The 16,084-nt window shown below is 40.6% G+C and overlaps 1 protein-coding gene across 1 annotated transcript; it reads right to left on the bottom strand.

Annotated features, from left to right (window-relative positions):
- Positions 1–2,138: 2,138 nt before the first annotated feature.
- pomgnt2 (protein O-linked mannose N-acetylglucosaminyltransferase 2 (beta 1,4-)) lies at positions 2,139–14,971 on the bottom strand. Its single transcript, XM_023329928.1, has 2 exons — positions 14,657–14,971; positions 2,139–6,439 (listed from the first exon to the last, which is right to left on the bottom strand). The coding sequence occupies exon 2, from the start codon at positions 6,348–6,350 to the stop codon at positions 4,542–4,544; it is 1,809 nt and encodes a 602-aa protein (XP_023185696.1). The 5' UTR covers positions 6,351–6,439; positions 14,657–14,971; the 3' UTR covers positions 2,139–4,541.
- Positions 14,972–16,084: the final 1,113 nt, after the last annotated feature.

The raw sequence follows: 16,084 nt of genomic DNA, 5'->3' as shown, positions 1-16,084 counted from the left end.
GCACACGCATACAAAGGAGCAATTAACCTTTACAAATTTAACAGAAAAATGAATCTGAGTGACCACATTTGCTGCAGGCTACTTTTTACAGGTAAAAATTTGGCTGGTGAATATAAACTAAAACAAAAATCATACATAATATTATGAACTCAATTTCTAAAAAGAGAACTATATTTTCTTCCACTTTATTCTAAATATTTCATCATCCATACATTATCTAAAAAAGTTTTTGTGTTACGGTAATTTGGAATCAAACTTTTTAATGTGTCAAACACATCGGACACGTATGGAAGCCCGTTTCCGCCACTCTGTTAAAAAAATTAAATAAATTATTTCATAATGAGATAGTATCTCAGAATAATGAGATACTATCCGTAAGACAGAGATACTATCTCATGAGATAGTATCTCATTATGAGATAATTTATTTAATTTTTTTTTTAACAGAGTGGCGGAAACGGGCTTCCATAGACACAAATGCCCACCAGCGTACATCATACTGCTGCTTTTCTTTCTTCCTACTGTAGATGGCGGTGTTGCCCTAATTTGGCGTTCTGTTGTCTCCTGGCACTTCTATAAAGGAATTTCCTGCTTGCTTCTCAACTTGGTGATGAGGTAAAAATAAAACATTATGTGTTTATTGTCAGCTCATTAACTGAAAACAAATTTCTATCTTTATACCTAATGCGTCACTAAACTACAGGCAGCTGACACTCCTTTTTATTTGTTTTCCTTCTCAAGACTCTCAAGCAAAACAACGAGGAAACGGGAAAGTTTATTTCCTAGTAATGTCTCTTCTTTTGTTTCACGGGAGAAACAGAAACTGAAAAGAAGGGAATATCAGACCATTAGTCCGATTCCAGAGATGAAGAGAATTAATATGAGTAAATGATGTGTAGTGTCGTTTTGACCAGATGAGTGATGGTCTCCTGCTGTGGCTGAGATTGATGAACTCACAATGGTGTCACCATCTCCTGGAGGTGTTTCCAAGTGGAGTATTATGTGGGTCACTTTGTCATTTTGAGGCTTCTCCTGCATGCGGTTGTTTGGGAATTAGGACATTTAACAGGTTTACTATAATGCAGCCTGGAAGGAAAACATGAATGGACCAGTTGATATCACAAAATTATGCAGGGAATAGAAGGTTCAGTACATGAATATATGCAAATACAAGCATTGAGAGAATATGTTAGTAATTTATGACATGAAAAGCATGAGCATTATTATTGGGCAATTTCAACAGCACCGTTTGTAGATAAGGATATCCAGAGGTGATCAAAACAAAGAGAGAAAATCAAAACACCTTTAAGAAGTCACATACATGCATTGCATAAAAGAAACAGACTATGTGGAAAACAATTAAAAACATATTTTTGATTGATTTTTAAATCAATCAAAAATATGTTCAAAGATGTTCCACTGCATGACAAAGTCCTGACCCTTGTGTATTCATACGTTTGTTCTTCAATGAGATCAAACCAGGCCAATTTTGCACGTTTTATTTTTAATTTTGCCTTGACCTATAGGTGAGGCAAGCACTGGTGGCAGCACTGATCATTTAAGATGGCAGCACCCAAGCAGAAGGCAGAGAAAGGAAGGAAAAACTAAAAGTCAGCTACTGTTTTCTTTCCACATCAGGTTTGAAAATAAAAACGATTCAGAATAAATAAGACATTTTCCCATCCGATCTCCGTAACATCCACTCTGCCACACTTCAAGTCCAAACTCAGAACTCATCTGTTTCAGGTAGCTTGCGCTCTTTGATTGTAATTGCATTGTCTTCTTAAATCTTATTTTGTACTTAATTTTTACTATGTATTTCAATTTTGTGTTTGTTTTTATGTTAAATTATACAAGATAACATTGAGTGTCAAGAAAGGTGCCTACAAGTAAAATGTATTATTAATGTCTTGTTCCGCTATATGAACTTATTCAGTTCAACAAAGGCCCAGCTTTATTAGCGCTCCAACTGAATAAGTGTTTTTAATCACATTTTAAGATTTATTGCCTCTCAGTGTTAGTTCCAGGATGTGTAGGCTACAGCAATGTCTTGAGAAAATAATTGATAATGCCTGTTCTTAATGAAATATTTATATATTTACACACTAAATAACTCATTCAACAGGCAAAGACACATACTGTAACAAAAAATTATTTATTGATTCACAGTTCTTGGGGGGAAAATCCATCTATTTCTAGTGTAGAAAACAGACATTCTGGTTTTACTCATCACATCTACAGGAGTGGCAGGAAAACAAAGAAAACTAACCAACAGCACAGACACACGTATCTAATCCACCACAACCTGCGTTTGCTGCCAAGTCTTCAAATAATCTCTGTTAAGCATGCACTAACCAAAGGAACTTATGCTGGTGGCAGTGTTTTGTCCATCTTGTATTTCCATAGAAATATCTTGCTAAATCTCATCTACCAAACACTTTAATTCAATGACATAAAGGAGAAGCACGGCACTGCAATTTATCTGCAAATGATGACATTTGACAGGCAACCCATAACAGTTGAAAGGAAATCTGTTGGGCTGGTAAGTTTTATTACAATGAAAATGGAGTCGAGGAAGGCATCGCTTAATACTGAATACTGCCAGGTGAAATAATGCTGCTTGAACTAACTTTTTTTTTTATCAGTCTTTTCTATCCTTCAGTCTCTTTCTATCTGTCAGTCTTTATCTACTGCATCTTTTTCAGTAAGTATCATGTATTTCATTACAAAGACCACTGTCATGGGGGAGGGAAAAACAGTTGATGGTTAGTAGTAACAATGTCCATCCATCTATCACTTGCTTTTCATTTACCTGGGGTCAGCAGCCTAAGGGAGACCCAGACTTTTCTCAGCCATTCGGGCCAGCTTCTCTGGGGAAAATCCCAAGGCATTCCCAAGCCAGTTGTGAAACTTAGTCCCTCCAGCATGTCCTGGGTCTTCCTCTGGGACTCCTCCCAGTAGGACGTGCCTGGAACACCTCACCAGGGAGGCGTTCAGGATGCTGAGTCTACACTTTAAGTTTGCCAAGCAAGCAGTGTGGCTTTTATGTTAGATGTGTAGTATTTTCCAAAAATGAGCCCTCGTAGAGGGTTCTTATAAATATCGGTACAGGTTAACCTGCTCCAAATGAGCGACCCATGCCAAGTTACAAAAGTTCGGAAGTGCACGAGCAGGGCCCTGACAACCGCGCAAGGCTACCGTAGGCTAATCAGTTAACTATAAACCTAGTTTGAGAGTTTAGAGTTGAAAGTAGGGGTAGGGTTAGGATTAGAGTTGAAAGTAGCAGAGCAACCACGTACAATCAGAAAGATGTCCTGATGTGATCTGACCTAACTGTGAACACCTATGTCATTCTTCTATGGGCGGACGGCTGGTCATGTTGGTGGGGCGCCTCCCTTGGATAATGGTAGGGAAAATGCTGGAACGTCTAGCAATCAGTGTGTGATATTGAACTTAAGCACATACTGCAGAACTAGGATCCAAAACACACTAGCAAGTCAATTTATTGATGCTTTTAAAAAGGCTTTTTGGAGTGGCCAAGTTAAAGTCTAGATTCCAGTGATGAAAAGACTCATTACCAGTCTTCTGGTATGAACAACTCTTCATGGCAGTTGTTGGTAAGGGCAGAAGAAACAGTCATTAGGTTTGGTAGGTAAACAGTTGGGTTGGATAACTTTTGGAACCATTACTTGCAAACTGTCTTTTTTGTATTCAGTCTGTTTTTTTTTTAATGATCAGATATTAATATTTGATGATTTGAAATATTTAAATGAGACAAGAAAAAAAAACACTGAAGCAGATATGGAGGTATGTACTTTTCACATCAAGGTAAATTATAACATTTAACAAAGCTAAGAATAGGCAGTGTTTTACACATATCTGAACATAGAGTTTAAAAGAAGGATTTGTTTGGCATGGGCTAAAATCTGTTACTGAAAATTCTCCCAAATACTTTAAAGGACTGACTGTGTACATTTCCAAACCATCTGACTGATGAAACAAAGTTTATTTAAGTTAGAAAAATATGCAGCAGGTATAAACTTAGTATATAGAACAAGTTGGTTTGATTTTGGATGGATTGTGTATATTACGAGTAATTTGTGGAATCATCCGTTTGCACACACATTTTAGACAAGTCAGAAAAATGTAAAAACCTTGCTTATCTACGTAACATCTTTCACCTACAACACAGAAGCTACATTGCATACTCTAAAAGGTAGAATCCAGTGTATAGACTAATCCTAAAATCTCATAATATTCTTCTCATAAATACATCTGCTCATTTAAGTTCTTGTAATATCAGTAGAGACGTTTGAAAATGTAATAAATAAACTTTTTCAGTTTTCATCACCCAGTAGTAGAGGAGTCCTCCAGTGAAGACGGAGAGAGTCTTCATGTCGGCTTTGTCTGTCCTGGAACTGCAAAGATCCAAGACAGACCATTTATTTACCAACACCATTTATTTACCAAGACTAATCAAAATCTAATCAAGCAGCTCCTTCCAGTGAGGTTGTAGAAATTGACAGGGAGGCCCTGTGTTTATTAGGTCCGACATGTCAGAACATCTGCAAACGGACCTAAGAGGTTCTTGTTAAAGATGCACCTCACCCACACCAGGTAGGTAGTAAAGGGCTTTATGTTCTCAGAGAAAGTGTAGTTCTGTTGAGGAAGGATATAAGGCATGTAGGTGTTTTCTCCCTGCTCCTGGATCCATACCTCGTACTTAACCTCTCTGACCTTCAGGTACTTTAGATTCCATGGGATCTGCCAAGAGACTGTGAGTTTGGCCTCATTAGGGGTTTGTACTGATGTCTGACAGTGGGCTTCTCTGACCCGGCCAGGGTGAACTGTGCTGGCAGTTTTTGTTTTCTTCAGGCTAGGCTTACTCTTCATGCCATCTTTGAGGACCTCGAGGAATGACGGAATGTCTACCAAAGTATCCTGGTAGATCCGGAAAAGCCATTCCGGGTTCCGGCAGCACAGGTGCCTTGGGACATCCGCACTTGCCAGGATGCGCTGCTGCTCATCTTTTTCTAGGTGGGCAATCCCGCCTTGCTCCCACGGTCTGTCTGGATGGGTGACAGTGTTTTCCTCCTTAGAATTCCTCCAAAAAATGTAGTGAAGGTCCATGCCTGGTAGAGTGGCGAGGGTTTTATATGGAGTATACTGCTCTGGGGTCACAGCAAAGGGGAACAACTCTACCACAGTTGCACCTCTGGGGAGAAACATTGAGGTGATAAGCTGAGCTCCATGCATGCTGACCAACATGGAAGCAGCACTAATCACCTGGATGATACTAGGAAAAGATTGTTCCTCCAGGGATACTGTAACCACTCTCATCTGGAACTCCTGGGCTAAGGCCATTATTAGCTCTGCTTCATTCAGAATTAATCTTGTTGTTGAGCGACTAAACACAGCGATGTATTCATCTTTCTTGTCTCTCTCCCTCTCTTGCTCTGAGCTTCCTCCATCCTTCTCTGCCTCGTCCTGCCTTGTTATGTTCATTTTCTCCATTAAAGCCTTGGCAAAATGTCTGATCTCATTCCCTGAAACCAAAATGTTGGCTTTGGGCCCCTGTGGCTGAACAAACCCATACTGGTACCAGGTGGTCATTTTGGACAAACCAACATAAGATTTAGTAAAACACATTAGCTTTCCAAAGTTCCTCAACTGCTCTTTAAGAAGTGGCTGCTTGCTGCTGAGAAGTTGATAGAGGTCGAAGTGTGGCCCTTCACCCCAGCCTTCCATGAACACGAGACGTGCCTCATCGTCCAAGTCTGAATACTGTTTCATGGTAAAGAAGGCTGGGAGAAGATCATCGTGGAATACGTGCATAAGGTTATCCGGATTGAATCTGTTGAGGATCAGAGTCACATCTGGTACAAAAACGGGTTTGGGCATGAACTTTAAAGCGGCAGCTGGGAGTTCTAAAAAGTTAAAATATTGGGTGTTGTGATCCTCTACTGAGGACAAATCTAGTAGGGCAGGTTGAAAGCGCCTAGATCCAAGATTAGGCAGCATGACAGAGGAGTTGGAGTGGAAAAATACAAACTCCTCTGCCTCAGAGGAGTAGCACAAATAGTCAAAGCGGCAGATGCGGTCGGTGTGCATCTTGCCAGTACACACCATGCGGGTGCCATGTTCCTGGAGAGATTGCAGGGCAATATGGTAGTCGATGCGGGCCTGAGAGAGCTCCTTGGACTGCTGTGTCATATGCAACTCCTCCTCCAGGGAGGCTGCGTGCTCGCTTAGCTTGGAGTACTTCCAAAGCATTGCTGCAATCACGGAGACGAGCAACCCGTTAATTAGCGCACCCAAGCTCATCCTGCAGCCCGCCACAGAAGCTCGCATCACTGCAGCCACTGAGGACCCAGCGCCCAACTCCAACTGGCCTCCAACCTCAGAGGGAAGTGGCAAAACATTAACTGCCAAGCGATGACCTGAAACAGAGAAGAGAATGCGGAGATGAGGGAAAATTCATTTGTATCCCCGTTATTGAATAGCAAAAAATATATATTCTGAATCAATTCTCTGAGTAAAAATGGGCAAGACACTAATACGGTGTAGGTATATTCGTGAAGCAAAACCAAAGAATCAATACACAGACCATATTCCATCTTTATATAAGATGGATTCAGACATTAAATCATGTGGCCATAGCTGTCACCTTTAGAAACAATCTCCCTTTTCTTTTGCAAACCAATTCTCCTCGCCTTATGACCATCCTGATATGTCAGGACAAATGAGACTGCGAGCAGGCACAGAAAGGAACATTGCTCTCTGCTCTCCTCATCTGCACACTGAGAGAACAAGTGAGTCATTGAGAGACGTCAAATCAAAGGAACGGCTAATGGCCAGCAGCTGCCTGCACACACAGAGCAACTGGCATGCTAAATATCCCTTTAAGTGCTAGTCTAATTAGCTAAACAGACTTACATCAAGTTTATTCTGTTCAATTCATCATCATGCAATCACTAATAATGATAAATGGAAGTACGCACTAATAATGTTGCAGTGTCTGTCAGAAGCTGGTCTCTCAGCAGGGGCTCAAACTAAACTAAGGTAAGAGTCATGTGTATACTGAAATTGTAATTAATTAATTCACTAAGCTTTGAACAAAATGCCCCTTTATCACATACACTGAATCATTTTGCCCATGTTGCCATCATGCTGCTGCGCTCTCACAGCACTACCAGTCTCTTCCCTACTGTTTCCGTTCAGTCCCTGAGCTATTTCTGACATCCAAGCAAGTGCAATGTCACTGGCAATAGGGTCACCCTTTAGTTCAAACCCAATGGAAACACACAGGCACAATGCAGGCACAGTAAAAATGAAGCAATGAAACGTTGGGTTTATGAAAGACAACAGAAAGATTCACATCTTGATGGTCATCTTGGATATTTAACTGAGAAGTGTAGAAGTGTAGTTAATGACTGATCACATATTTCCTGTTTGATCAGTCTACTCCCCAAAGGGTAGTCAAGGATGGTTCTTTCAGGACCTAGACTGAGGCCACATCCTCCAAGACCAAGACTAGATGTTCCAAGACCAAGACAAAGGTCCAACCTTTCAAGGTGAAGACAAAGACCAGAACTTCCAAGACCAAGACCAGGGCCAAACCTACCAAGACCAAGGTGAAGATCCAACCTTCCAAGACCAAGACGAAATGTTTAGAGTTCAACTAATATTTTAGGACACTGGGGATTTTTTGTACACCGCAAAATACAAAAATGAATGGTAAAACAATAAATTATTCAAACAAAGCTATTTTTAAACTAATAATTATCACAATAAACTAATATTCAAGTTATTAACTGCAGATATACACTGATGATACACAATCTGGGAGATGCAGCACCAAAAGGACTTCCAGAGTCGCACTGATCTGACAATCGTTGCTCAGCAGAATCTGATGCAGATAATAAAATGATGAGGATGGCCAACAACTGAGCTAATTTGGAAAGAAGTGAATGGATTCGAAAAGGCTGCATGAGGATCATAACAGAAACTGAGCCTCATGCTTTGCGCATTGCTCAGGTGAATGCTGCAAGTTGTAAATTCTGTTCCAATTGATCGATAAATCACAGAGCATGTCCTGTAAGCACACAGGCTCCTAGATCTAGGGACATCAACTTGTATGAAGAGGAAGAACAAAATGATCCACAATGGTTGCATGGTTAGTGTGGAACTATAATTTGTTGTGTAGTTGTCTGTTTGTTGTAGAGATGATAAGTGCTGTGATGATCTGGTAGAGTTGGTTCTTGGTAGCCTGGAGGGTCTGATGCATTTTAATCAGAATCCTGGAAAGCAGCAGCAGAGGGTCCTGGGAGGGGAGTAGTGCACGGTCAAACCCAGATTTCCAGCCTTCCTCCTTTGGAGCAACCCAACTGTTTTTCTCTACACCAAATCCCCATAGCTTCCATTTTTCAATTAGTTCCATAAGCGCTCAAAAGCTTCCCTAAAGCAGCGGTCAACTCGGAGCTAAGTGTTTCGCCGAAGTCTGGACCAGTGTTTCCCTTCCTTCCAGACACCTGCTGACCGTGACAATGTGTCGTTATTTTATGTTATTTTTATTTGTAGACCTTGACATGGCCTGTCAACTTGGATCAAGTTGCCTGGACCTCAGCGTGGCACCGTGGTGGATTAATGGCCCAGCAGTCATTACTGGGTTATACCAAGACAAGTCTCATGCCCGTTCTCTCACTTTGCATCCCTTTCTGTCAGGACAGACTGTTAAAGCTTTGCCATCTGCTCCAGAGGAAGAGACAGGAAAGAACACTGGCTGCCTGGTAATAACAGCCAGTGAGTGTGAGAAACCCCCCATGGTCTATATTTGACACATCACATGTCTGACAACTTGTCTATTGCAAGCTAAGGCTAAGTACTTGACTTATAGCATACTGCTTCATGGTGTCTCTTTCCTCTGAGGGTACATGGGCTGGTGTGGGCTTTTTGCTGAATGTTTAAGTGACAGAGACAAAAAGGAAGAAAATGAAATGTTGGCAAAAAAAACCCTGCAGAACATGACTCCAGCAGAGAGCAGGAGGAGCATTTGGAGAAGTAGCACCAAAACAAGAAATACACGTTTCCACTACGGTGTCCAAGTGTCCTGCATACACACTAAAAGACACTGGTTTCTAGTAGGACACTGGTATTAGCACGGGTACTGCCCATTTCTGTCCTGTTTCTCATTATTTAGTGCATCTTCATGCACGTCAGTTTGAGCAGCCGTATCTTTCTTTGCACCAAGAATGACACGGATGTCTGGATGTCAAACTAACACAGAAAAACAGGTGAAACCCAGAAATAGATTTCATTCTTGATGCCATATTTATAACTTACAAGCAGGGAAAAGAAGCAGCTCAAGAACATGTTGTCCACACTGACATGAACAATTGGCTAAATTCTATTTTTCAGCTGCACTGTCATCTGAATGCAAACACTTTTTATGAAAGATTTGGACTTTTCACACTAATAATGTTGAAACCCCAGGAGCACCTGACAACCTGCCAGAAACGGCGACGTTTTAGCAGGTTTTTTTAGATCGCATCTCACCACTGAACCTGGGTGGGTGTTCTGAGAAAACAAAGAAACCTATTGTTTAAAAAGAGAGATGGTCAAAATGACATCGCTGCAACCTGAGTTTTACACGTCAATGTTGGAAGTGTAAACTTGCAGGAGCACAGAACACACACTTTCCTACAATCACAGGAACATCTTCAGAAGACGTCTTACAGAGCAAAGAAGTAACAAAAATGTGTATGGAGACAACAATTATTCTGATTTTAGATAAGAAAACAGTCTATAAACAGAACTAATTGGGACTGCTGGATAGTTTTAGAAGCTAGAATGGACTCCCAGTATTTGCGGTGGCTAGGGAGCTCATTAGCTGTGCTCTGAACTGGCTGCTAACACGTGTTATCCAGTAAATTCATCTACAGTCACATTATTCAATCTTATTATACAAAACAACAAGGGAAAAATAATCAATCCTAGTAAATAAGCAGCCATAAGGAATGGCGTTTGGGATCGCTCTGTAAATACCTACACTCTTCCTGAGAGACCCAACCATGCTTTAAACTTATGTTAGTACGATGAACATGATTAATTAATTAATAATGACGTTTCTAAGCATTGCAACTGCAAAATGGTTATTTCCCATGAATACCAAATTAACTACAAATGAGAATATATCACCCAATGGCTGCTCAGTCAGCTCTAGTTTTGTGGCTCATTAACCCTTTGCACGTCACATCACACTCTTCAGAAAGCGACCCACTGTGCCATGACAAACGTCAAAACCTAAACTTCTGTAAGAGTGCATTCAACTCAGCCCTGTTTAGTCCGCTTTAATTGAACTGTAGTTTGTCTACAAAGTCCGGCTCACCTGGGGAGTTGTGAATGCACAATCAAACTCTACCACAAAAACAAACTCTGGTCCTTCTTCTGAGATTTTTCTGTAATATCCTTCATATTCTTCCGTAGTTCTTGGCGCAGCACCACGACAGGCGAGGAGGTGAAAAGGTTTTTCAGTTAGTTTGGACTGTTTGTCAGTGCAGTGTGAAAGCGAACAGCACCAGATAAAAATGCAACAACTTTTGCAATTTTGGTCCTGGTTGCAATTTGGAACACTATCTGGTGTGAAAACAACCACAAGCTTGTCAAAAAAAATGACAGTTTGTTGCCTAATATCATATTTATTTAGTTGATTTCGTTGTAAAAATGGTAATAGGGTGCTGAGTGATCGACTGCACAAAACAGACAAGGGTGCAAATCAAACTTGTCATTTTATCCTAAACCGTTTGATGGAGACAGAAGACGGTGATGGATAGCTCCGTCAATCATAAGGACTGACAATCGGCGTATTTATGGAATTGCAGTGAACACTTTTTACAAGGTAAGAAGAGTCATTTTCATATACTTCATAAATAAGTAAGATTAGTAAGATACAATTAAATATTGCATTATGCTAAAGCTACGCGACTATCATTAGAAACCAAGGACAAAATGCCCCACCATCATGTAGTCTACCCTATAGGGAAAAAAGGTTAGCATCCAGACTTTTGTACCCTTCTAAGTCTCTGGTGTGAGAGGAAACACTGTGAATTCAGGCAAATTTGATCAAATCGACAAACATGCCAGGAGGAAGAAGTTGTGGGTCGGTTTCTAAGCTAGCTATTTCTAACTTTTGTAAATTTCGCCATTTATGAGTCCCAGCTAGCTGTGCTACTTCCATAGACAAATTAGCTTGACTCGAACAAATAGAAGCCATAGATACACTGTCAAAAACAACTTCGGAAAACGATCACAGTCACAATCCCTAATTTCTGAAGTCCATCATGGTGCCTCAGCATGATTGACATAGTTGCAAAGTGTCAATACACCCCCAGACAACAGCATGATCCTCCTAATAATTCCCAGTCTATTTCTGATAAAACACTGCAGCTCTCCTCATTGCTTACACTTCAGCAGAGAGCCATATGCTGCTGTGTGTACAGCTGAGCTCTTCCTCTCACCATGCTGCCCCAGTGGTGACCTCATGTGTCATACATATATTTATTTCACAAACTGTTAGGGTAGCGTCAAAATCCCTTTCATCTCTTGTTCCTAGTGGTGAGATAAAGCCTTTAAAGTTCATGTTAAATATGAATCCAGCCACTAATCCAAAGCATAACTTTATTTCTAAATAGCTCATTAAAAACAACAACAAACAACAACAAAAAGTTGGTTAAAGTCAGTGGAAAATGCTGAGTGGACATTTGAAATAGGTTCATCGTGGTCTCATTTTTCACATTACAAAAAAACTGCCATTTTAACAGGGGTGTGAAGACTTTCGTAGGTTTTAACCCAAGACGTACTTCCTGCTGAGGGGACATTCGGGACAGGGTTAGGGGAGCAGGCCGTTCTGACATGATCACCAACCAACTCGCACATTTATAACCTCCTGTGAACAAACATTTGGATGCATCTTTGCAGAAGAATGCTATGAAGTTAATGCTAACAGACTATGTTAACATAGTCTGTTAATGCTAACAGACTATGTTAATGCTAACATAGTCTGTTAATGCTAACAGACTATGAGTTCCTTTATAACAAAGCACTCAACCACACACTAGGTCTTAATATACCCAGCACAAAAAAAACATGCAAATCAATTCATATTCATGGGTTTCCACATCCACAAAGTAGTGAACTGAATTATCCTCCTAGAAAAAGAACATTCCCAGAAGGCAACTGAACGCTCTCCTTCACAGAGAGGCGCTGCAGTTCCAAGAAAATAGGCAAATAAATCCCCCTGAATGGCTCTGAAGACAAGAACAGAAGTGCATATCAAAGTGGAGGTGTGCTACGAAAACAACCCTGTTAGGAAAACAAGACTTTTAGATGGACCCAGACTAGGTCGTCCTTCATTACATCATATGCTTGCGATTATTTCTAACCTAGCTAACTTGTAAGAAACACAAAGTATGTCATCATGTGAACTTTTTTGTTAAGTAAACAATAAGCAGGTCTAGACTAGGACTTGAATTGCACCCAAGTCACAAAAACAAACACTAGGGACTTGACTTTTACTTTGACTTTGCCAGAGATCAGAGTATCGTGTAATCAGGAGTGAAAGGTATAATTCAATAGGGGCACACTGGTTTGTCTTGGTGCTTATTGTCCTCATGTGTTCACAAAGACAACAACACTTCAGGGCCACAAAACAGATCTAGAATGAGAAGAAATGACTTGTGAATATCTGTGCTGATACAGAGGTGACCTCCAGTTAATGTGACCAGCTGCCTGCAGGGTTTAAAAGCACACACACAATTGTTTCTGTAGCGAATACGCTAAAACAAGTTCTCCTGATATCTGTTAGAAAGTAATAATGAAAGGGAGATGTATGAAACACACTTCATGTGTAGAGCTTCATGACGGCCCTGCAGCACCTTGACCAGAGGTCACATGGAGGTGAACATTCGGTCTTGATGAATGGTGATTTCTGAATGACAGGTGGCAGTAAACATCAGCCAGACATCTAGAGAGGAACCTTCCTGACACCTCCCATCTGACTGCAGCAGAACACCACTGTGTCTTAAAGGGGTAGTATTATGTATTTTCCAGCCAACAGATTGTGCTGTAATTTTATAGCACAATCAAGAAACGATCTTAACTTCAGTTGTTAAGAAAATGCGATATATATGAAATGTGATTTAAAAGAAATTAGACTTCATATCTCAGTGCCTTGAAATTGGGTCTCTGTCTCTTTAAAAAAAAACTGCTCTTTCTGAAACTCTACCAATAAGTCATCACAACATGGCTCCTCTAGTGAGCCTTTAATATTTTTACCAGCGTTGCATTGAGAAGTAGCTCCTATAATGAGCTCAGCTAATGCGTCGTTCCACCAGGTGTTGCTAATTGTTGCTGGCTAGTCTGAAGGAGCTGAGTGGCGGAGTGATGGAGGAGGGCTGATCTGTGAGGCAGAATCAGAAACTGCAGCTCCGAGGAGAAGGTACGTCCTCAAATGTTCACCAGCGTGTTTTCCGCAGCCGAATGGTTGCCATGGAGATTAAAGGATTTCTCAAACATGCATGAAAGAATCAAAGCAACACTCTAGGTGTGTTTTGATAAGAGATTAATATCATAACACATTGCAAAAACTCAAAACAAGTCCATTTTACATAATACTGTCCCTTTAAAATGCTTGTTCAACCCAGAATTTATGCTTATTGAATTCTAAAGTTATCCAACCTAGTTTCCAATTATTGACACTAAGAGTTTACCGCCAAGTTTAAAAGCACAGCAGTTGAAATGTTAATGAAATATACAGTAATATTCTACCAAATATGGTGTCCAGGCAGTCGTTTGCGATTGTTAACTAATACTGGATTGACTTTTGTGATTCAGTACATTATTCAGTTGTAATATGAATGCAAATAATGTTTGCTTTTGATGGTTACTGACTGGAGGTCAGCTGTTTGTACTTTCACTTCTAAAAGTAAACTGCAGGATTGTGTATAAACGATGCACACAAAATTAGAAAATATTCCTTCGTTCCATCTACATTTATTGGCAGCTCTGGTAAAGATGTGGATAAGCTGTTTTTCTACATAACCAGAAACTCAATTTGAGTCTCAGTTCCGACTGAGGTTATATGCTCCACATGCCTACGTTTGTGATGGTAGGAAAGAAAAATATTTTTTCCTGGCATCACACCACAGAAACCAGATGGCATGTAGGGGGAGTCTAATGGTTGTCATGGAGATGTGATGAACCCAAGACTCCTCTTTTTGCTGCAGGTCTCCAGCTTTAAAAGAGCTTTAAACCGGTTTTTCCCTCCCTGACCATCCCATCCCCCTCATGGTGTGCAGGGGGAGATAAACATGGATCCTCTAATGGGACTGTCCCGGTGTGCCAGTAAATAAAAACATTATTTATTTATTTTTTTTACTTTCTTTCTATACAGAATGCTATTTTTAAACGTGTTTTGTACCAGATTGTAAAGAGCTAACAATCAAGTGCCTATAGTTGTTTATATAAATTTAAAATGTTCAGCTTTTACTTGCATTTTTCATTCATATTTGACAATATGATGACAGCCAGCAGCAGGACCCGCTCTGGTTCTAAACATGCTACACTGAAGCATCCAGCTGTGTGTCTGCTGTAGCTCTTACCTGCAGTCCCACTAACAGTCCCAGTCCCAGTGACGACGTTGCCTGTGCGGCTCTGTGAGGACAGTCCGGAGGTTAGCTCATTCAGGCATCATCAGCTCGCCAGTCCGGAGCCCCAATCCGGAGACAGGAGCACCCGGTGGAAACGGAGGAAACACCGGCTTGTTCCGTTATAGAGAATCCCCCCACCTCACCGTGTCTGGTTATGGTCCCGGCCGGGCGGGCTGTCAGGGGGACAGAGAGGGAGACAGAGACAGAAACACAGGCAGTGGAGCCGCTCGGAGGAGAGAGAGGAGTCTGACTGCAGACTCTCGCGGAGCTCCGCAGGAAGCGGAAGTAACTCCGCTGGAGAGGGTGGGCCTTCAAAAATTTCTTTCCCCTCTTTTTAATTACCTGTCAGTCAGAAACAGCAGCCAGTATTTACAATTATGTGAACTGTTTACTGAATTTACAAATTTGAATAAAAACTACTTATAAATCTCTAGATATACAAATATAAGTGTCTCATTATTATTGCTTTAGCGCCCCCTTCTGCTTAGGCGTCAGAACATGTGACAGGCGATACCGCTGTTAACTGAAATGAGACATTTATTACTGAATTCAATTTAGATTTAATATATAATGACAATGAATTGGCTGCTGCTCCCCACTCTTTTTATTGTAATGAATTTTTCATAAGTATCCGTCTGCTAAGGCATGCACTGTGAAAACTGGTTGGCAATTTAAAAAAAAGACTTTGGGAAAATACAGCATTACTTCAAATGTTTTACTTACAAATGCAGCTTAAAGTAAACAGGTAATGATTTGGTTGTGTATGCTTTTCTCAGTGTACTAATATTTTTTTACACATTCAACTCAGTTTTTTCATACCACCAATTTAAAACAGATGTTGTTCCAAGCTACTTTCAAGGCCCCATAAGATCAAATTTATATGCAAAAGTAAATCTAATACAGATGGTTTCAAAGTCAGCTACATTATTCCAGTTCAATCCTACTCATTAAACAAATACACCCAAGATCAGATCATAATTCAAATAGTTGGAAAGTTACTTAAGGAAACCCAGCAATTCCTCACACTGTCCATGCATGTAGCAAAAGTGGAAAGGGGAAACTTCCTTTTAACAGGAAGAAATCTCCAGCAGAACCAGAACCAGGTTGAGTGTGAGCAGCCATCTGCCATGGCTGACCAGGGGTTTGAGAAGACAGAGCATACACACACACACATTTAAGCCTTCACAACCAGACATTGTGTATGGAGGTCATGTAGCTAAAAAGGCAGTTTCACTGTCATTAAGTCGGTCACTGCTGAGTGATGATTGGCTCGACATCTTGGAAGCAGAGAAGGAGGATGCCAAAACAAGACACAACTTCTCAAAGAAAGCATCCATATTGAGGATGTAAGAAGTGGGTTTCCCCTCAAGAACTCTCAGG

Source organism: Xiphophorus maculatus, chromosome 3 (genome assembly GCF_002775205.1).
Source record: "Xiphophorus maculatus strain JP 163 A chromosome 3, X_maculatus-5.0-male, whole genome shotgun sequence".
NCBI lineage: Eukaryota > Metazoa > Chordata > Actinopteri > Cyprinodontiformes > Poeciliidae > Xiphophorus > Xiphophorus maculatus.
This window is presented reverse-complemented; position numbering and strand designations above follow the sequence as displayed.

Excerpts from the sequence above, each read along its gene's own strand:
- pomgnt2 (XM_023329928.1), bottom strand. The coding sequence starts at position 6,350 with ATGCGAGCTTCTGTGGCGGGCTGCAGGATGAGCTTGGGTGCGCTAATT.